This window comes from Leptinotarsa decemlineata, unplaced genomic scaffold, assembly GCF_025532065.1.
Source record: "Leptinotarsa decemlineata unplaced genomic scaffold, Ldec_3_MD MMD2_tig00003308_RagTag_RagTag, whole genome shotgun sequence".
NCBI classification, from domain to species: Eukaryota; Metazoa; Arthropoda; class Insecta; order Coleoptera; family Chrysomelidae; genus Leptinotarsa; species Leptinotarsa decemlineata.
This window is the reverse complement of record NW_027412586.1, coordinates 3,611,705-3,634,851: the sequence shown is the minus strand read 5'-3', so window position 1 is coordinate 3,634,851 and position 23,147 is coordinate 3,611,705. Positions and strand designations below refer to the sequence as shown.

Genomic DNA, 23,147 nt, shown 5'->3' with positions numbered 1-23,147 from the left:
AATAACTATTTAGTATACAAACTGAACATTGAGCAGAAAGCTTTTCAATCCGTAGATCACAGAATGAATATGACTTATGGCACACATATGAAAAACATATTTTTCATTTTTGAATAGTTTTTTTCATTTACATTAATGATTTTTCGTAATTATAGAATTCGTCATCATGAATTATTGAAAAAAACATAATGCGGTCCACAAAGACCCCTAGATACCAATTTTGAATGAAATCGCATAATAATATTAAACCTCAATCGTGATTATAAATATTCATGATTTCTAATCGAAAATTCTTTATATCGGACCTCACAATCCGTACCGCTTGTTCATCAAATCTGAGAATAAAACACAAATTTCTTCATCTGATTATACGAAGCAAAGTTCATTACTTTCAAAATTAACATTTATCATTGTTATGAATTAGTTCATTTGGAATAATTTAATTTTAACCCAGTAAACCACGCGCTTTATTATAAAGCCATACATGAATAAAAATTTAGAAGGTGGTAGAAAAACTGGCCTCATTTCCAGAAATATATATATATATATATATATATATATATATATATATATATATATATATATATATATATATATATATATATATATATATATATATATATATCCTAGAACCTAAATTTCGCCGCAGAACCAGAACAAACCTAGAACCACAAACTACTATAGTAGGTGGTTTGTGCCTAGAACATTCTGACGACCTCGGCGAATCCGTCGACATCCAGCTGTGTAGGATGTAGGGATCGCCAGTCCTGTCAAAATGTCTTTAACTTTCGGAATTGCAAACCATTAATTATTGATGATGGCACCGAATTTAATAATGAGATATTTAAAGAAGTTCTTAATCTACATAAAATCAAGATTCATTTCACCACATCTACCCATCATAAATCTAACAGTATCGCTGAACGTTTTCATTCTACAATTATTGAACACCGTAGAATGTCAAATGAAATACATCTATGATATTATGATAGATGAAAATTTAAAAAAACTATGCCACGCATTTTACGCAAACTGTTTCAAATGACAAAACAAAGTTAGAACATATTTACGAAAATATAAAGGAAAAATTAGAATCAAATAAAAAAAAACTAGTAGCAAAAAGTTATACTCAAGGAAAGGAAAGTAATGGTTTTACATAGGACAAACATTTTTCAAACAAAATCCAGAAGGCAGAAATAAAAAACAACAAATTTTCAGGATCATATGAAATAACTGAACTTTCTGAAAGAAATCGACCAGAAATAAGAAAGCAACAAAAATGAAAAAAAAAATGAATGGACTGACCCCTTACTCGAATATAACAATTTTCCCAAGCGATGCTACCACTACAATAGCATCGATGAAGCTACCGTGTTAGCGAAAAACGTCTAGAATAAAACAAAAAAAAAATGTGAAAATTGTTTAATCATTATCGTGGATCAAAGAACTAAGATAACCTACTCTTGTCCCTCTACTTCGCAAACAGCGAACTGATGTACCCAACTGAATCCTGAAGTACTAAATATAAAAATTGGCAAAGATCAGAGCAAAATCCAAATATTGGTTATTTATCAAATTTTTTACCTTACCCAATTTATTTAGGAATTTAAGTCACTATAAGGTAAATTCAAAGTACTTATAAAATCTAAATTGAAAGGGATATATTTGAACCAGATTCCTCAATTAAATCTCAACCTGCCCCTGTTTCAATAGTGATCCCACAGGGTTCAACCTTGGCTCCACTTTTCTTTATAATATTTATGAGCGATATAGGGTATTCATGTGTATCTTCCCAAAAAACAATAATCTATGCAGATGATACTTATCAAATAATAGCAGAAAATAAACTATCTGTTTCTGTTCAGACTGCAAATACATCTGCTGATGAATTCTCTCAGTGGTGTACAATGGTCTGCTAGTCTATGGTAATAAAACGTTTTTCATGAATTATCAACAAAAATACGTTTCGTTAGACTACTGTCCCCTAATAAAAATAAATAATAGGTCTATAGAGCAGTTAGGCCAGGTTTGATAATTGACCAAAAATTGACCTGGGAAAAACACACTGACTATTTGACGTCCAAATTAAGTAGTGTTTGCTTTGTACTCAGGCAACTACGTGGAACAGTATCTCATCAAGTAGTCAAGTTGGCCTATTTTGGACTTGTACAGTCTAATATATCCTATGGATTAACCTTTTGGGGAAATTCAGCACACTCGATAAAAGTATTCAAAATGCAAAAAAGAATAGAAAGATGTATTGCTGGCTCACACCACAGAGAATCATGTAAGAACACTTTTATTAAAATGGGTATATTGACGCTACCATCACTCAATATATTATTAGTTTTAAATATAAAAAAAATGTATCCCTCTTCACAAAACAAAATATGATACATGCATACAACACTCGTCGGGGTTATGAACTGAGGCTCCCCTATTCACGGTTGACCGTCGGGCAGGACTCTGCAAGCTATCAAGGTGTCATCTGTTTTAACAAAGCAACAAAAATATTGGGAAATATAGACAACTTCAATATATTTAGGACAGCTTTTACAAATTATCTTTTATCAAATGCATTTTATTCTGTTGAGGAAAATATAAACTTTTAACATTGTCAACTTTAGAATTTTATTATTTAACATTGAAGCTTTTGGAATTTTTATTATTTTATCTTTACAATTTTATTATTTTATCTTCACATCAACTATATGAGGAATTTATACAACACATTTAACATTTTCAGCTTTTAGATTTTATCTTTACAATTTTATTATTGAATAAACTATATTCAACTGTTTTGACTAGTCTGATAAAATGTTATATATTATGTGTGTAATGTTTTTAATGATGAATAAATTCTATTCTATGGCTAAGATTAACTCAAATGAGCGGATGAATATCATCGATAACATGAGAAGATTCAACTCATTCGTGACAGGTCATAATTTTATGATTGAATTTAGTACTTCATTTTGTAATGTTATCCATATTGGTGCTGAAGAAGCAATAAGACAAGTGTCTCATTCTGAAACATCGATGACAGTGTTTCATGTAAGTGAAATTTTACCTCTTTCATATACTATTTTGTATAGCAGTCCTATGAATGATATCTGCTTCTATCCATAATGAATGTTTGGAGTATGAATTGAATAGGAAAGAGTGTTTCAATGTTCATATAAAAGTATTTGAGGAAAATTGTACCTTCGTGTAATTCAATGTTTATATGAAAGTAGTTGTTTCGAGAGGGTTTTTTTAGTTTGTGCCTAAAAGTTACTTCTTTGTATGATCTACACATCTTTGTAAAAAGTTTATTTTGGAATTATTTGCTTCCTTCCTTTCTTTGGAAGATTCCCACATTTTTTGTTCAAAGAGTTATTGAAACTAACTCCCAAACATTCAGAAGACCTTTCTAAAATGGAATACTATAATTCATACTATTCAGTACTCAAACTATAAAATAAAATCGAAACCCCATTAAATCAGTGAAACCCACTAATAAATAAAAAAAATGCAATGTGGCCTTATTCATTGATTAGGATCTATAGTAAATTCCATAAGGGGTAATTGAGATCAAGATAATGTTGAGATATATGATAATGCAATTAATCTTCTTTCAGAAAATAAACAAAAAAATTAAAACTATACTGAATAAACAAATATCTTTCCTTAAAAAATCTGTCGATATCTTCAATAAAAGCAATCGAACTCGAGACCTAAATCCAGTTGCTGTATAGAACAGAATCTCCGAAATAGAAAATGTTTCAAAGAAAATAGAACTAAAAAATATCCAAATATATCACTTCTTTTCAATTTACCTTAATTTACCAAGTAATTGTTGTATTCCAAATGATATGACATACTCGCAAAAATAAAAATTGCTTTAATATTTTCAAAAGTCAATATTTTTCATAACTTGATGGGGGAACCAAGCGAACTACTGAAAGAAATTAAATCAGTGGGTAAGCACCTAGTAAGGAATAAAATCCCTTTCGAACCAAAAACAAAAATAATATCATGTTTGAAAACATAATAGAAATTAAAAGCTTCAGCAAAACAAATCAAATAATAATATAATAAAATTAACGAAATTTTATAATATATACATCGGAAATAATAAACTTCTAAATAAACTGATAATAATCTTGGGAAGTGAAACTTGTGCCAAGGTAAATCATAAAAGAAGATGCATTTTTATAAATATTACAATCTCACATATATTCATATACCTACAAAGTATATGAACATATGTTAAAAAAAAAGAAAATAAAAAATGAATACATAACTTTAAAATATGTGCTTAATAACAATATATGAATTGAATAAAATTATTCAGAAATGTCGTTGATGACATGTATATCATGCTTTATCAAAATTTATTATATCATGGAAATAAATATGTGAAATCCCAATTATCCATTCTTTAATTTTATTTTTATATGAAAAAAAAAGATTTAGAATTTTTTATATAATGAGGCAGCTTACCAAATATATAAGGAATTATATACATGTAATTTTTTTGGGATATGGCTTTCTTCACTCTATTCTTTAAAGAATATGTTAATTTATTTCTTGTATCATACGCATAATTATTATATTGAACGTTTGATTTATTTTTATACATATGAATCGAAAGAGTATAAAAATATAATTGATATATATCCATTTTTTTACTAATTTTGAAAAGATGTTCACTTGAAAAATCAAAATTATTATTATAGACTTTTTTTAGAAAGTATTTTTGAATAACTTCACGTTTATTTAAATAGGTTCCACTCACTTCGTCCCAGCCTAATAATCCATATTATACCAGAATAAAATAAAGTAAATTCAAAACATTGTCCAAATCAGTTTTATTTTATGTTTGGGCAAATGTATGATTTCCAAATTTTTCTCTAGCTTCTGCTGTTCATGAAAATCTGTAATTTGTTTCAGCTGACTTATATCTGTTTTAAACTGTTTTTCCATTAATCAGCTGTCGCCCCCATACGAACGACAACTCTAAGAAGTTGAGAAACTCGTGCGAGCTAAGGACTAACGAGGTCTTACCTTTAAACGTGTGATTCCTAACACAGTTGCAGAAACATCCCAGCTTCAACCAGATAAATTCTTTCGAGAAAAATATCTGGTCGAGGCGGGAATCGAACCCAGGGCCTTCCTTTAGTGAGTCGGGTGCACTACCACCGCGGCCAATTCCATATTTTCTATTTCTTTCTTGAGCATGTCATTATCACAATTCATATCTCCTTATTTTCATTTTTAACTTCGTAGTACTTGCTGGAAATGAATTAAATAGTTTTTTGTAGTTCTTTCAACGTTTTTATTAGATTTTCCAAAACTTCATTCCATTATCATTTTTGTTTGTTTCTGGTTGCTCAGAACAACTTTTACAAATTCACCTATTTCCATTTGGTTTTCGCATTTCTTTAGAAAACTGTTCAAATTCTTTTGAGTCTAATTTGCAACTTTTCAAATGGAACCATTTTTTACAGCTGTCTTTGCTTTCTATGGAAGTATGGTTTGATTTCACAATAGAATTACAATCACCACACAAAAAAATGTTGGATGTTCCAGCACTATTGCGGTTTTTAGAACAAACAGAGAACTTCCTTCATTTTTCTTGGATGAGTTTTCCACTTGCAGGATATTTTAAAGACAAATACCCACTCTCTTCCTCCGATGTTTTTTCAGCTTCCATTTTGTTTACGTTTCCAAAAATTTTTTTCTCCAATTTGGACAAACATGTTGACATTTAATGTGAAAAATGTAAATAACAATAAATTGATAAATTTCTTGTTTTTATGACCAACAACAGTTTTATCATCAACTAAATGATTCAGGAATCAGTTTTAATATATTCGAGCTGTTTTAATCTATTTTTTACATAAACATCTTCAATTTATATCAAGAGATATTTCTTGTATCACATTGACATATACATACGTAGTACCTATTGTGGAAGAAATTGATGGATGTTGCCGTTACTACGTGGTAGGAAATCATAATAAAGAAAAGAGAAATTGAACTTTCTATGTTTTTTACCACTTTTATTTGTAACTAACGTTACTGCAGTTTCGACCTATACGGACATTTTCAAACTTATACAATAAACTAACAATGATTCATTACATTCGTCATTATATACCCCTGTAGGTACTAATAGAAATAGAGGTACTTGACTTGATTGAGTACCTGAATTTAAAGTTCACAATGCGGATGTACCAATTTAAAAACTGGCGAGTAAACTAAATCGATTTGATCATTTGACAGGTTGTATTGATCGAATTAAAGATTATGAATGTGATTGCTATAAAGGATATACAGGTAAGAATATTCACTTCACCTCATTTTTTTCAGTATTTTTCAGATTTTTCCAACTTGTCGACCTTATCTTTGGCATTGAAAAGGAAATGAGATTACCTGGCCTGTGGTCTGAATGCCACTTCCACATTGTTTTTTCTGAAGAAACCAGCAATTATCTCTGTTCTTTTTTCAAAATATGTTAGCGTTACCCATTTCTTGATTTCTGGTTGTTTGACCTGAGGGTATATTAATCTGTAAGTGAATTTCCGGCTTTGTTTCCTGACTAACTTCTTGATAGTATCTGCGTTGAAACCATTATTATGACCTATCTGTGTAATTGTATCAATTTCCCTAGCTAGATTGTCTGCAGAAAAAGGCAGTGAGAATGCTCTGTGCAACATTGAATTGTAGGCTGCTAATTTATGACTGTCTGGATGGAAAGAATCGCTTGGGATGTTGATGTCTGTATAGCTAGGTTTTCTGAAAACATTGTACTCAAATTTATTCTGATTGTGTGTAATGGTGAGGTTTAAGAAATTTATCTGTTTCTCTATCTCTGTTTCGAGTGTGAACTGAATGTTGCTATTGAGATTGTTCATGAATGTCATAAATTGGTTCAGCTGTCGTGTAGTACCTCTGTAACGGGCGAGAATATCTGTACCAAAAATGAATATGTTTTCAACCCAGGTCGGAATTTACTATAGTGGTCTCCAAGTTGTTCATAAATATGTCTGCTAAAAGTGGACTAAGGGGTGAGCCCACTGGTAAACCTGAATCTTGTTGAACTGAAATTGTTGTACTGTAGGTAGCTCTGATTTAGGCACACATCGAAAGCTGTTGAAACTTCAAAGGAAGTGATATGGTCTACTTTGGCTTGATCTAATATATCTAAAATGAGGGGCTTACACTCATTGTAGGGTATGTTGGAGAACATACTCTTTACATCGAATGGAACTAAAATTGAATTATGTGGCGTGGTTTGGTTCCTTATGTTTCCTACTAAAGTCAGTGAATTTTTAATACTGTGAGGTGGGACGAAATTGGTAATATTTTTGAACTTGTTAAGACGTATTCCTAGTTCTCTTACCAGACTATTTATATACGAAACTACCGGTCTTATGGGGTTATCCCCTTATCCCCTATGTGTTTTTATCAGGACACATCCGCATTGTGAACTGTAAATTCAGGGACTCATTCAAGTCAAGTACCTCTATTTCCATTAGTACCTACAGGGGTATATTATAATGACGAATGTAATGAATCATTGTTAGTTTATTGTATAAGTTTGAAAATGTCCGTATAGGACGAAACTGCAGTAACGTTAGTTACAAATAAAAGTGGTAAAAAACATAGAAAGTTCAATTTATCTTTTCTTTATTGGGGAAGAGAAAAATTACAATTTATTATCATTTAAATACCATTCCCGTTCCTCAAAAAAATATTTCCAAACAATTATACCACACTCTAAATTTTTTATTGCGGGTTCGGAACTATTGGTCAGTGTTTGTAGCCGAAGTTTTTTTTAATATATTTTTGTTTCGTAAATGTCATGTAGGTGTACATACATATATAAGGGAATACATATTACAATCTGTTGTAGATTCAAACCACTCTCTTGTTCGACTTTTTCATAAGAATAAAAAGTTAGTATTTCACAAGTAGTTATAATCTCGAAAACATAGAACGCTGGATAGAAACCAAGAAAATACACCAACAATCTATTTTCCTGTTATCAGTGGTTTTCAACAACAATTGTCAGGAAAATTTAGAATGAAACAAAAATATTCTACCATTTTTTAATATAAGATAAAAACATGAAAACAAAAGGCTTCGTTCATAAGGCTACTAATATATTTAAAAATTAAATTATCACAATATATCTTACTAGAGTTGTTTACCCACCTTCTTGGGGATTCTCACCTTTTACAATCGGAAAAATAAAAATTGCAATGCAGAACTTTATACAGTTTCCCATTACAATGTTTATTTTTTCCTCAAAAAAGTCGATAAAAAACGCTGGAACTCTCAAAAAATTACTTTGTTCAATATAAGTTACTAATAATAATTTTTTATTTAACTATTTATATGACCAAAATAAACTGGTTAATTGTGACATGCAAGTTCATCTCAATTTTGAAACAATATTTCATCAAGTTATATATTTCTATAACAAAATATCAGTTCTATGATAGATTTGACATGTGAGAATAATAAAATTTGATAATTTGGGTAAAAGTAGAACAGTTAAACCTAAAACTTCTTACTGAGAAATTAAACATAATATGTTCAGAAACCAGTCTATTGTGGAAACATTTTTGTAAAAAGTAACTTACGCTCTTCATATAATTGACTAGAACAAGGAAATACTTTTGATCCACACAGAACATTGATGTTGAATAAAAAACTTGGCACTTCTCTAATAAAAATATGTTACAACAAGAAATGTTTTATAGCTTCAATGTTGTGAACGCAGTCCGATATAAAACTCAATTCATCTTCTCAATTTCTGATATAACAACCAAAATTCCTAATATTCAAAATGCAAAGTTGAATATATATTCAATAGAGAATTTCGGATTGTACACAGAATAATCATAAGCGTATTTAGTCAATGAATATTTTAAATAAAAAAATAAGAACATAAAAATAGCAGCCAATTTTTATAAATAGAATGTTTAATGACTGAGAAAAATAAAAAAAATTAAAATATACGAGGTTAGGTTACGTTAGGTCCAGAGTGAGTGGGTCTATTTGACCCTCCACAAGGGTTTATTGTGGCTCACACATATTCAAACTTGACCAAATACAGCCAGCTTCTTAACGAAGCCGATTAGTTTGTATGGTGAGTGGTCTTTCAGGTCAGATGGTAAGAGTATGGCTCTGCCGAACTCTAAAAACCTGATTCGGTCTCCAGCGGGGCAGGCATGAAGTATGTGCTCTGCTGTTTCATAATTTTCCAAACAGAGGCGACACACACTGTCTTCCGACAGTCCGAGTCTCTGCATATGATGAATCAAATGACAGTGACCTATAAGAAAGCATGTAAGACATCGTAGTTCATCCCTACTGTAGTTCAACAACTGTTTGGTATCAAGCTTCGAAGGGTGAATAAACGCCTTGGAGTGAGGCAATCCTGGAAGATTCTACCAGAAGTCTATAAATCTTCTTGCCATCCAGGTGTTCAATGTTTGTTTGGCAAAGCCTAAGGCGATGCCAATGACAGGTTCTGGTCCAATGAAGCCGCTTGCAGCACCCTCCTTTGCAAGAGAGACAGCAGCTTCATTGCCTTCTAGGCCAGTATGGCCAGAAATCTAAACCAGAGACAATGTGTTGAGTCTTCCTATCGAGGAGAGTCGTTTTTGGCAATTTGCTACCAATTTAGACCTTGCTCAGTAGGAGCCAAGAGCTTCCAACGCTGCTTGTTGACTGTCCGAGAATATTTTTATTGATTTTTATCGACCTTTTTTTGGGTAATTGTTACCTTCCACAATCTTTTACGTTTCGGAGGCCAAAATCTGCCTCCGTCTTCAGAAATGGATGAAAAATTCGAATATATTCGCAGTTATTCCTTTTTTTGATAGCTTATTTCTTTACTTCTTCGACAGATGTCGAAAAAATAAAAAACTGATTTTTTCCTCCACAAAAAATGACTTTCGTTGAATATTTTTATTGACTTGTGTATGAGGTTGGATTCTTTCAATCTCTCTGCACACAATTCAATAGCGTAAATTTCTGCTTGAAATACAGTGGTAGAATATATGTGGTACTAACTCATTCAAGAGAACATGATGCTAATTTGTTTCATTATGGTCCATCACAAACATTATAAAACCTCCTTGCACCAAATTCTTGAGCGGCGTACGTAGAATCTGTCTCAGGTGGGGAACAAACCCCCGACGAGCAGGTTAGCAAGTGATGATTCACCAAAACCAGAGGCGAAAAAGCCCTGCACGGCTGAATCTAAGGCATCGTCTGGTGTAGCTGACGTGTAAAAACCCTCATATGGGAAGGTTGTCGTGGGTATCAAGGTGGGAATCTTGCAACTCGACTATCCGACTACCTCATTAACAGAGCCTGCCCTGCTGGAGCCGAATCAGGTCTTTAGAGTTCGGCAGAGCCGTACTCTTACCATCTGACCTGAAAGATCACTCACCATACAAACTAATCGGCTTCATTAAGAAGCTGGGTTTATTTGGTCGAGTGTGAATAGGTGTGAGCCACAATAAACACCTGAGGGTTGCGGTAGAGGGTCGAATAGACCCACTCACTTTGGACCTAACCTAACCTAGCTATTAAAATAGTCAAGTTGATAATTGCAGTGATATAACGTTCTCCCAGTGAAAATAAAAACAGATTTCTACATTATCTGGATTCTTGGTAAACAAAATATTGAGTGTTATAAGTTTGGAGATATGAACATAAACTTACTCAGCAATAGTTCTGAACCAAAAAAAATGTAGATATCCACTGATCAAATAATTTCATTATATATAATGATAAAATTGCTTTGAGAGTAGTTGAAAGAAGCAGTACATTAATCGTCCATATGATGATCACTTGGTGATAGAAACACATATCGTGGTGTTAGAGTAACGGTTTGGTGTTGGGATTAAACTCCAGTAATATTCAGTACTACACCAAAGGTTTCAAATAGTGCATCACAAGTTCTTGGAAATAAATGAATATAAAAAATATAAAGAAATTATATGAAATATCAGACTGCAGACAATCGTTACTGAACTGTTGTGAAAAAAGAATATCTGTGTGATTATTCCCTTGAAAATACTACTATATTGTCGATGAAATAAATTTCATCGAGTTAGTGCTCTCCACAACCTTTGATATGTGCAACTAAAATACAGAATAAAATCTAATACTTGTTGCTATTTATGACAAAATTAATTACTACTCATCAATTATCGATTTCCTAAGTACTTCTTTTACAATAAATTCATTTTATATTGTATGAATAACTACAATAATACATACAACTTGGTTTTATACAAGACTTTTTAAAAACAAATCCAATCTCGTAAACATTAAGAGATATATACCTGTTTTAATCTGGACAAATTCATGTATTTCGAATATCATCAGTTATTATACCCTATAACTGTTTCATTTGGCAAAAATATTGAAAGGTGGCTTACATTTCGTTCCCATCACTTTTCATATCAATCAATACTCTATTATCTAAATAATAGTAATTTTCGTCACAAGGAATACAAAAAGAAATCAGGAAAATACATTAATTATTTACTCTTAATTAATGGGAAAATAATTGATAAACTTCTGTCATGTATCGGTCAGTTCTATCATATTTTTAAGCATTGTCTCTCAGTCTATGAAAAGTGAAAGTTAAAATAAATGCTGAGAGTTCTTGTTTTTGAGTAATTGTATTTTATTTATTAATTATATAAAATTCATTCTAGATAGCTAGATAATTACTTCACTTATAAATGTGAATAGTTTGACTTCCAGTGTTTTTCAACATTTTTGAAATGTTTCACAATATTTTGATACTAGATAAAAGTAAAACTATAGACTTTCCCGGAAGCAACACTAATATTATTTCAATAGCCAATAAAAAGTTGTGAAGCAAAATGTAAACATATTTTCAATACTTTGGTGAATGAATTAGAAATATTCAAAAACCTAGGTAATAGACATAGTGTCAAAGATAAAGATGTCTATCATAGGAATCTTTGAAACCATAAAACATATGAAAATGAATAAATTAGAGAAAAATTGCACAATTCAAGGGTTGTTTGCTGTTGCAAGAACCAAAAAATTCCGTACTTTTCTAATTCTATTTGAAAAAAATATGACAAAGATTAAGTAAGGCGATAACATACCCCTTTATAAAGACGCCATCTATAGGATCGACGAATAACTCAATAATCGAATGTCAAAGACAAACAAAGCTTCCCAATGCAATTGTGGTTCAGCCTAGCATCATTGATGAAACCTATGACGGGTCGAAACAGCATTGTCTGGTGTTCAATCTTAAATGAGTTATGTTTGGGCTTTGGTTTTCAGCTAGTTGCCTTGCAGTGACATACAGAGGATAAATCTCGTCGGCGATCGATGTCGAAGCTTAGATGTGTAACTGACCGCCTTGGGGAGCCTTGTATATCTTTAGTATTCGATGATTGAGTACTCTATATATCCCGCAGATGGCATCTTTGTATGGGGAGATGTCATCGCCCTTACTCATTCAGGTTCTTATAGTGTTTGAGGGACTGGGACTGGACAAATACTGCTGTACCTCTGTGTTCAAGCTGAGAAATGCTGAAGCTAGAGACAAGTTCATAACCCGTTTTCCCAGAGTTTTCTAATTTTTCCTCGTATGGTTTCCAAGATCTTTATAATAGACATCCTTAAATTGGACACACTGTACACAAGAATAATACATATCAGAGATTTCCATAACTATATTGAACTTGCTAAAGTTTTTTATATTGTACCATATGGTTTTTGACTATACCGAATGGAAAATTCGAGAGGAAAATAAATCACTACCATAAAGAACACAAAGAAAAATTTCTAAATAAATTTCAATAACGTACACAGTGTACTTTTCTCGTGAAAAAGATCAAAAAGAGAAAATATAAATTTTGAAATGCTTTAGGAAACTCTATTTATATCAGTGGGTATACTGTCAAAAACCAGCATCCACAACTTGACGTTTTCAGATGTCAAAATATTTTACAACTTATAGCCCACCCTTCAACAAATGTTATCATCCCTGCCTCGAAGAAGCAGACAGAATTTGAAAAACAACATGAAAATAAATGAATGACTGAATGAAATCAGATTTAAGCCACTACTTTTATGCTATTTCAACATATTCCAAAAATGTTTGTCAAAAAGGAGCTTGTTTTTTTTAGGACAATAAACGTATTTATCTCTCTGCACCAGTTGGAAATCTTGGCCAGACAACTGCAGAACGCTGTTATTCTTGGGGCACGTGATTCTTTCAAGCAAAGATCACTTTTGCCATGGATGGTCATTCATTATTGATAGCAGCATATTTTCTGTAATATGGGGATTCGAATGGGCAAACCAGTACGACCTTTTTGTATTTGAAATAATAATGCTTTGTTGTCCAAAGTTATCCTTACTGACAAAGAGAATTTTGCACTAGAGTAGTCAAATACATAACTCTACAATATACATAAATAAATTATATTTAACAAATTTATCATTCAAAATGTTTTCACATCTTCTCAAAAATTGTAATTACTATATGAGAACGTATTTTGGAGTAGGCAATTCTCAAGGCTTACTTGGGATTGAAAATTTAATTTGCTCATCTGTGATTGGCCTGAGGTGTCAGTATGGATCATTTTGGCTACTTATTCAACAATAAACAGTAAAATAGTTGATGCTTCTTTTGTAGAAAAATACTCTTATTGTCTTTATAAAACAAGCATACTTTTTCTGTGAGAACCTTATAGGACATCTCAATTTCAGTCTTGAGTAAAAATAAAAGACAAAGTAAAAGTTTATTCTGTGAACCAAGCGTGAATGTCTAATTTGTAAATATTGTATTACTTCAAACAAGATTAAATATATTTCTGATAATAGCAAAAATTGGGTTTATACAGAGCACCACAATATTTCACTGTGGGTTATTCAAATACGCTTAGGCCTGCCACATACAGCCCAAATTAATATTATCATACAACATTAAACTAAGAAAGTACATTAGTGACAAACTGATGACAAAATTATTCACCAACCACTTTCTTAGCTTCTTGTTAATGTTAATGAAAATTTGGGCTGCTTGTTGTAATCATACTCATCCGAACTTGGATAATCTCTCATATAACACTTTTGGTTACCAACTTGCGTGTCAGGTACAATTGTTCTGTTTCAGGTGTTCAGAAGGTTCGTTTTTTATGAGTACTTCGTGGTTCCGAAATTCGACATTATTAAATATAATCATTTGTCAATTCAAAATTGTGGACCTTCCTTGAGACGTTTCGTTCCCACACGAAACAGTTTTAAAAAGGAGATCAGCCGTTTTTTTGTAACTGAAAAATTCTATTGATTTTTCCTTCTTTATTTGGATCTGTAACACTTCAACCCACTTAACGAAAATAATCCTGAATTATTTTAAATAATACTTTCAATTTCAACATGAACAGGTACTTAAACAGGTATCACTGTGAATGTTCGCTGAGAAACTTTAAAGTGAATAGATTCTTTTTTCTGAGGATTGCCAACAAATATTAGATATTTTTGGAATCCGCTGCAAAGATATTGCAAATTTTGAAGGGTTGACCACCTAAAATATTGGGAAGTTCTCACCGGATAAATTTGCTTTCTTGAACCAAATAATTTATACAATTTTTTCTTGGGAGTGCTGGAGACTAGAGCAGTAATGTAGCATCAGGACAGATAAACCATGAACTTTAGCATCAGCTTGACCCATGAGAAATGCCAACTTTGCTTTTTCAACTTCAGATTCTTCTACGCTTATTTGTTTCGATAATTCCATGTGTTCTGCAGTAACAGAATCTAGGCTTTTCTTCAGTTCTCCCATCTAAAGAGAATTAAATACAAAAATAGCATTAAACTAATTGAAAACATGGAGTTTATTTAGTATGTAACTTCCATACGACATTATGTTTGTATAAAGAAGTAAACACATCTTGATAATGTTTCACAAATACAGTTAACAAGTTTTATTCTGAAAAACTAATCTATGTAGATTACTTATATATATATATATATATATATATATATATATATATATATATATATATATATATATATATATATATATATATTTTATTTTTTTTTCTGAAAATTTTCATGTTTAATTGTGACACAACTAGAAATACAAATCAATTCAAAGAACTAAGATTATTAAAAAAAAAGAAAAGAAGAAAAAAAAGGAAAGGAGAAAAAAAAACACATCAAAGGTGCTGCTTCGTTCCCTCCTGTTCATAAAAGAGGACATATGCCTCATTGCTCACAAGTGATTTTGGCGAAATTGGGAACACATGTGAATCGTATTCATGCCATGTTCCACTATATGGGTGTCTGCAATATGCTGTGTAATGTCCGTTGTAAGTAGTCCCACTGTGATTTGAAAGTGCATATAGATTATAATGACAAGAAGCCACACTGTCTGCTGCATAACTGCTCATATCTAATCCATCTGAAGAAAAGTCAATGGAAACATTCAATTTGCCTCTGAACCTTTCCGTCGGAGAGAATCTTTTCAAATGAATTACTAAAATACGGGAAAACTTATAGATTGATAAGGACTTTGTAAATTTTCTCCATTGCTTGCACCTCGAACACATTGGTTTTTCATCTCCATCCAGAGTTTCCTCTCTTGTGAAAGAATCCAAGCAATGTGACAAACTCACTTGGCCAGATCTTTGTGGTATGGGAAGGGACAAATCCCAGAAATGATCAAAGATTACTGATGAGTGTCCACAGTGTGTGCACTTCATAGTGGATTTTAATTGACCAATGAAATAGTCTACAATCTTGGAGTTGTTCATATTCAAATATCTCTGCCAGGACTCTTGTGCTTTTCCGTTATCGCTCAATTTTTCGTCAATCTCAGTAAAGATTGGTTCAGGTTTCTCAGTAATTTTGTTAAGGTCCTCATGTAAACCTTCTAAGAGATATCGAAGGAATTCGTGGGCGTCTTGATGGGCAGAACCCATGTATCGAGGGGCAAATCTTTGAATCTGATTTTTGAAGTAGACTGTGTTAATTACTCTATCAGATGAATCTTCTGACCATAATTCCTTGATAACTTCTGCGAACGATTTGATTAAAACACCTTTCATACCAGAAATACTAATATTGATATCTTCCATGTATGCATCCTTTTTTAGGTATTCCAGCAACCATCCCGTGTTTGATAAACATTGGATTATACTGTTCATGAAACAGGTGTTTCCAAGATTTTTCAAACCATTGAACCCAAGAGTTTTGATTGAAGAATGTATCACCGATCTATTGTTGCAACTACGTTTGCCACTACTATCTTCTTCTGAGTAAACACGGATAGGATGATTCACCCTTCATTGGACTGGTAGGATAAGGAATTCGAAGCAAAACTGCTCAAAACTGAATTAGATATTAGTTCTTTTGAGGGCTCAGCCAGAGGACCAAACTCAGCCTCTTTTAGAGTTCCTATTTCCTTTTCTGTCAAAGCTTGACGGTTTTGCTGCGAGTCTTCCACCAAACTGCACAACTCCAGTTCTTGCACTGTCTGTACATGCCGATATATTTTGTTCATGGGAAACATTGATAATTCACTTAGGGTTTTTGATTGAGGAATTGTACCTAAACATGAAACTGCATTTCCTCTTTGAATCAGAATGCTAATTTTTTTAATCAAGAAAGAGGTAGCTCTTGGGTCATTCGTTTCTTTGGACATCCTAATGCCGATTTGACGAATGAACTCCAATGCTTGGGGGCCTAAGGTACTAAATGTTTCGATTCCTATTGCATAAAAAATGAAATTATCTCCCAAATAATTCTATTTCCGTGTTTTTGACAATTCCGCTGATGAAGCTGCTGCACCGCTGGATACAGAAGTCGAAGGAACGTGACAAGGAGCTAAAGTATCGACGCATGTGAAATCTCAGACAAACGGGTTTCCTTTCCGCCAAGGAATGAGAGTCATGTCATCTGGTCGTTTCCCATCATCGCCTGCAAGTGCCTGGGGGTTCTAAGAAGGAAGGTATATTTGCCGAACCTAAGGCACGTTTGAAACATCATTTACAGCTTGATGACGGGAAAAGCGCCCGGCTCTATATCTACAACTTAATCCATGATATCCTCGGGTGTCTACTTCCACTCCACACTTGCATTTGTGTTGAACAGAAATATTGGAACCTAGTCGAAGGCCTACAGCAACTCTAAGATTCATTGTCTAATAATGTACCGAAGGATGAAATTGGTAAGGCATCCAACCAAGCACCTGCATGTTTTGACAACACTGCTTTTATACGTGCCTTATCTATAGAAGATTTAGCCAAGTCTAACAAATTATTTAAGGTATTTCTTATAAGAGGACTATCCCAGGTTTGTTGAAGATTTTTTCTGGTTCTTGGTACTTCTAGATTAGTTCGTGAGATCCATAGTTGTTCGGCCTCGCTCAAACTGTTATTGAATGGAAAGGAGGGTGGTAAAATTGAATCTATATTGGTGGAATATATTTTTTTAAATAATAAAATCAAGAATAAGTAGGTTAAAGAAAAACAAGAAAATTATCTAAATTAGTGTTAGAATCTCTAGTGGAGAGACAAAAATTAGTAGTTTACTGCTCAAATTTAAATCACGTGAATGTCTGGAAATAAAAATTTAATGTAGAATCATATTCAGATGTATTTCATCAGTTCGGACTTTGTCCGATGTTCAATATAATATAAATCTGTTTGAAATTCCTGAAAAAATGTTAAATTGATCGAAAATTTTGAACAAAAAAACTGAAATTACAAAGAAATAACATAAAACTAAACAACAACCAAAAAAAAAAATACTTGAGTTATGTCTTTAAAAGGTACCCATTTTTTTAGTTTGTACAACTCGTAGGCTTTTGAGGATTTAACACAGTATTCAGTTTATTGGAGGTGAAATTGTTTTTCAAAATAAATAATGTTATAATTACTTCAAACTACTTGAGTAGTCTTCGGTTTTTACTATCATTGAGGTTGTTTTCGAAATGTAGGTATTGACAGCTTAGTTATGAAGGATTTATATTGAGTTCTACTCCATGGTTTTAATGAAGTTCAGTTTGAGGCTAGTTTTTGTGCACAAATTATCACAGCCCAGCCAGCTGACAATTAATTTCCAATGATAATACCTGTCTCTGACTTTATATTATGTTGTTTCAAAAGTTTTGTCATGTGTTTTTGTAGCTCCATATTTTTCAATACATTTTAATTCTATTGTATCGTGGTATACACTAATCGATGGATAATTTTGTAATTTATACACTGATGCTGTAAATTTATTTTCATTTCAATTTTTTGCCTCCTTTCAGCTTATTACTATACAATGTCGTTTAGCGATTTTCGGCTAGTTTTCTCTACGAAATAAATCTGAACCAAAGTGCTACCGAAATAGTTAAAAAATTTAACTAGCATTTGGCAATGATGGTGTTAATGAACGCAACGTTGGACGTTGGTTCGCGAAATTTCGTTCTGTAGATTTTAGCCTCAAAGATGAGCCCCGAAGTGGTCGACCTACAGTAATCTAGGATGAGGATTTGAGGATTCTGGTGGAGACTGACCCATCTCAAGATGGCTCCAATGCGATTTTTGATGGTTTAAATGTATTGGAAAGTTTAAAATCTTCCAATGATTGATTGACAGAAATTGCCACGTTTTGAAGTCTATTCTTCTTTGCTTTTGCGCAACCAAAACGATCCTTTTTTGGATTTGATCTTCACGTGTGATGAAAAGTGGATCCTCTACGACAACAGGAGTCATTCAGGACAGAAGTTGGATACCGATTAGTCACCCAAGCACCTAACAAAGGCGAAAACTCACCAAAAATAGACCATGGTTATTGTATGGTGGTCAGCGGCTGGTGTGATTCACTATAACTTCTTGAAACAGAGCCAAACCATCAGAGCAGAGTCCAAGTATGAAGAAATCCACAAAATGTACCACAAACATTGCGTCACCAGCAGCCAGAACTGGTAAACAGAAGATGTCCGATCCTGTTCCATGACAACACCCGTCCGCACGTCCGAGTGACGAAATTCAGCCTCAACAAATTACCCAGACCTCCTCTCCTCAACCGACTACCACCTTTTCAAACACTTCAATAACTTTCTCACCGCTAGAACCTTCGCCAATCAGGACCTGGCAAAAACGGCCTTCGTCGACTTCATCGGATTACTACTGTCGCATAGGCCCCGTCCTTAGAGCGCCTTAAGGATTTTTCTATAATGCTTGAGTTTTGTTGTCGTTAAAAAAATCGCGGGCACCCAATTTTTATGCTGTCAAAATTATTGACTTGTGTCATGATGGCAAAAGTGCACTGATTCGAATAGCGCTTTGATTAAATTAAATAAGTATTCACTGAGGTATCACAGTTTGAAGTAGACTCATAAAAACGGACAAAAATTTTAAAACAACCTAATATATGCAATGAAAAATAATAAAACTGGATGTATACTTAATTATCCTTGTAAAATATATTTTTCAACTATTATTATTTGGATAATCACTGCAGTACAAAGTATTTTTACTGTACTGTAGAAGAGATTTCATATAAGTTGAATAATACGAGGGTTGCCTTTTATGTTCAAGGATTTGGCAACCCTAGTGTTGCAATCTGGCAACTGACAGCTCTATCGTAAAGTTGGACATTTTTGAGCTTATACGTTTTGACATACGCGCGCTATTTGTGTTGTTTACAGTAACTTAAAAGATTCATCTCGGCCCAAAAATGGAATTAAATCGTGAACATTTTTGTTCAACTATTTTTCACAACTTTCGATGAAGCTCCATCAAGGACCAGTGTTTATCGATGGTATGGTGAATTAAATGTGGTCGTAGATCACTCCAAGACGAATTTCGTGAAGGTCGTCCAAAATCAGTTGTTGTTCCGAAAACCATTGATGCTGTGCGCGAACTGATATTGCAAGATCGTCGTGACCTCCAACAAAAGTTTTTTGCGCATGAAGCACTTCCAAGCAAATGGTCGCCTGTTTTTTTGGAAAAACTGGACATGTCGCAACCGTACCACTAGAACAACACAGAACAGTCAATTCTGAGTGGTACACAATCAATTGTTCGTCAGTTGTCTTCCAAGAAATCAGGAAAACCAACCGATGAAGACGGATCACTCTTCACCACGACAATGCGAGCTCTCACACATCGGCTCAAACATCTGCATTTTTGAGCACCCAAAACATCGATTTGATGAGTCATCTGCCGTATAGTCCTGACTTACCACCGAATGACTTCTTTTTATTCCCGCACGTAAAAAGCAAACTGAGAGGTCAACGTTTTTCGACATCTGAAGAAGAGGTTGCATGTTTTGGAGATACCTCAATCAGAGTGGCAAAAGTGCTTCGACAATTGGTTCAAACGCATGCAAAAGTGTATAGATCTTCATGGGGAATATTTTGAAAAACAATAAAGTGATTTTCGATGATTAAGATTTGTTTTTGTTCTCTAATCCCGAAATATAAAAGGCAACTCTTGTATTCCAATGAACAATCAGTACAACTTCAAAATAACTTTGTTTGGAAAGACCGACATTCAAAAGACGAAATTTGTTTAAACATTTGTAGTATCAACTATTTTTTTACTTGTATGATAAACTCATACTAAACATTTCCGGCTCTTTATAAAAAAAAAGAAAAACCAGTTAATGAGAGACAACCTTACCATTACATTTATTTTTTCCACACGCTCCTCATGAGACAAATGACAATACATCTGCCTTCCTGTCTCTTTTGCTGAATCCATTAAAACTTCATCAGGAGGGCATTGCATCACCTGTTCTAAGAGTCTACTGACGTGATCAGAGGCTTCGCTAGGATTTTTTTGAACCTCTTCTAAAACTTCAGGACACATTGTGAACGGATTAATAGAAACCAGCGATTGCTTTCTACTAGGAGTTCTTTGCGGAGAGGGTGGCAAACTTCTGGAGGTACTTCCAATGAGCTGGGATCCTAAAACAAAGTTTTGTGAAAAAAAAAGCTTCTACAGGCTAATTACATGAAAGTATGATTGTAATTCCTAACCTGGTATAGCCAAATTGTTAACACTGTTAACTCTTTTCAGGCCATTTCCAAGATTTTTTGCATCAGTTATATCTTCTGCCACTTCTGTCATAGTGATTTCTGGTTGAAGAATGACATCTGATACCAAAACATCGGTTTTCATATTTGGATTGCAACCGGTGCTCATCTGACATTTGACAATGCATTTTTTGTGGCAACACAAACCACACTGTCTGCACTGAACAGCATCTTTCAACCAAATCTGAAGGGCATAACAAAATATACTGAATGAGTTGGCAAGTAAATAACCAAAAAATTTGTAATAACACGATTCTGATTATCTGTAAAATTATTTTTTATAAAGAAAATGGAAAGGTGTGGTTGTTTGTTTATCAAAAAATCTAATAATTATGAGGAACAGTTTTTCTAATAATTTCAATATTTAGCCTGAGTATATAACCCGGTTATATACTCATTTCTTACCATTGAAACCGCTGATAACTATCACTAGATGGTATGCAAAATGCTAATGTATAGTCGAAGTAAACGATATTGTGAACATTCAAAGTTGGCGGCACTCTCAAAGGCCAAAAATGAACCAGCAGCGACTTAGTCCACGTGGACTGTAGACTTGGCGGTTCGTATTGGATAATTTTTACTAACAGAGTTTTATGATTGGCTGAATAGTCATAAAATTAAATGAAACTTCAAATCATACCTTCTTAGAACAGAAATCACAGTGGGTAGTGCGATGAAACTGAGTCCGAATGAAGTCATGCTGAATAGAGCCCGTGGAATTTATTGGTTTGTTATCATTTTCTATAGTGACTTCAGACATTTTCTTCTTCAACTCAATATCTTCATCATGAGTCCACACAAAGGCTAGTAGTATATCACCATAACAAAATACATGTTCGAATCCTGAGTGAAGTAATAAAGGATGAGTTTGATTATTTGGTATAATGTTGTTCGGCGGCAAAAAAGAGTAACAACGCATATAGTGTCCTAGGAAACTGTTACAGCATTCACTCAAAACGTGACTTATTGGAATATTTGTATAACCTAAAAGTAAATCCCTGTCATCACTGACAGTTGCCCAAACATTTATGTTGAGGTACTTTAAAGTTTCTTTTAAAGGGAACTGAAAGTCTTCATTGAACTGAAGAACTGTTCCTGTTGGTACCTCTTTACTTTTATGTACCTGAAATTTAACAAAATCAACAAATTGTTTCAGCAATTATTGGGGGACTTTTCATCAAATGATGGCAACGGATAAAATCAACAAAGTGTAATTTACTTCTACAATAAATTTACCTCCACATAACTTGATGCTTCTGAACTAGAACTTTCAGTATCAGTCCTAACAATCTCCGCTAATTCGCAGAGAGAATTTTTCTTTGCTGATGCAGGCATTTGCACCGAGTGTTGTTTCAAAATGGAGTGTTGCGGAGTACTAGGATTACTGGATGTAGGAGTATTCTTAGCACTACTCGGTTCTGACAAAGAAGTTTTACGTTTCCTTAGGCTGAAATTTCCAATTGTTTGTGCAATTTTAGCCATATTTTCGTTTGAAGGCATTATTTTTGGAACCCTTTTTCTTGTATCCTTAACATTTTCAACCAGAACAAAATTATCTTGTTCATTCTGTGTCAAATCAGTCTCTTCTACAGCCTCTGGGGTTGGGCAGGTAATTTTTATCTCAGTCTCATCGTTATATTTTGATTTAAGAATATAATTTTCAGCTACTCGTTCGATCTTCAATGTTATGTTTGCCGAGGATATTGATTTTATAAACTTTGCCACCTGAGGTACTGTCTGAACAGTACGATTTTCGACAGCTAATACAATGTCATTTGGTCTTAAACCGGACTTGAATGCAATACTATGAGGTGATACACTGTCTACTAGAACTAATCCTTGTTCTTGCTTAAATATCACTCCTAACTGTGCTTGTCGGACTTTGGTCATGGTTATTTCTAGAGTCATGTACAAGGTGTCATCTCTATTATATAGTGAAATCCAAGGAATGACATCTGAAAATTATAGATTGTTAGCATCAAAAACATCAATAAGTGATTTTGACTTGAAATGAATTGAAAATATCAATAAATAAAATAGG

General features: G+C 33.2%; 1 protein-coding gene and 1 long non-coding RNA gene across 3 annotated transcripts in view; one reads left to right on the top strand and one right to left on the bottom strand.

Moving 5' to 3' along the window:
* The first annotated feature begins 704 nt into the window (after positions 1-704).
* On the top strand, positions 705-14,254 carry LOC141483341 (uncharacterized). The gene is made up of 2 exons (XR_012466018.1): positions 705-3,054; positions 13,194-14,254. It is a non-coding gene; the product is annotated as an uncharacterized lncRNA (long non-coding RNA).
* Positions 10,919-23,147, bottom strand: part of Pdzd8 (PDZ domain containing 8) — a 33,671-nt gene continuing 21,442 nt past the window's right edge. For both annotated transcript variants that reach the window (XM_074177862.1, XM_074177863.1), the window contains exons 6-10: positions 22,343-23,061; positions 21,747-22,229; positions 21,050-21,290; positions 20,691-20,977; positions 10,919-14,854 (exon numbers count right to left, since the gene is read on the bottom strand). In XM_074177862.1, the coding sequence (XP_074033963.1) occupies positions 14,651-14,854; positions 20,691-20,977; positions 21,050-21,290; positions 21,747-22,229; positions 22,343-23,061 (1,934 nt within the window). In that variant the 3' untranslated portion in view covers positions 10,919-14,650. The remainder of the gene's footprint in view (positions 14,855-20,690; positions 20,978-21,049; positions 21,291-21,746; positions 22,230-22,342; positions 23,062-23,147) is intronic.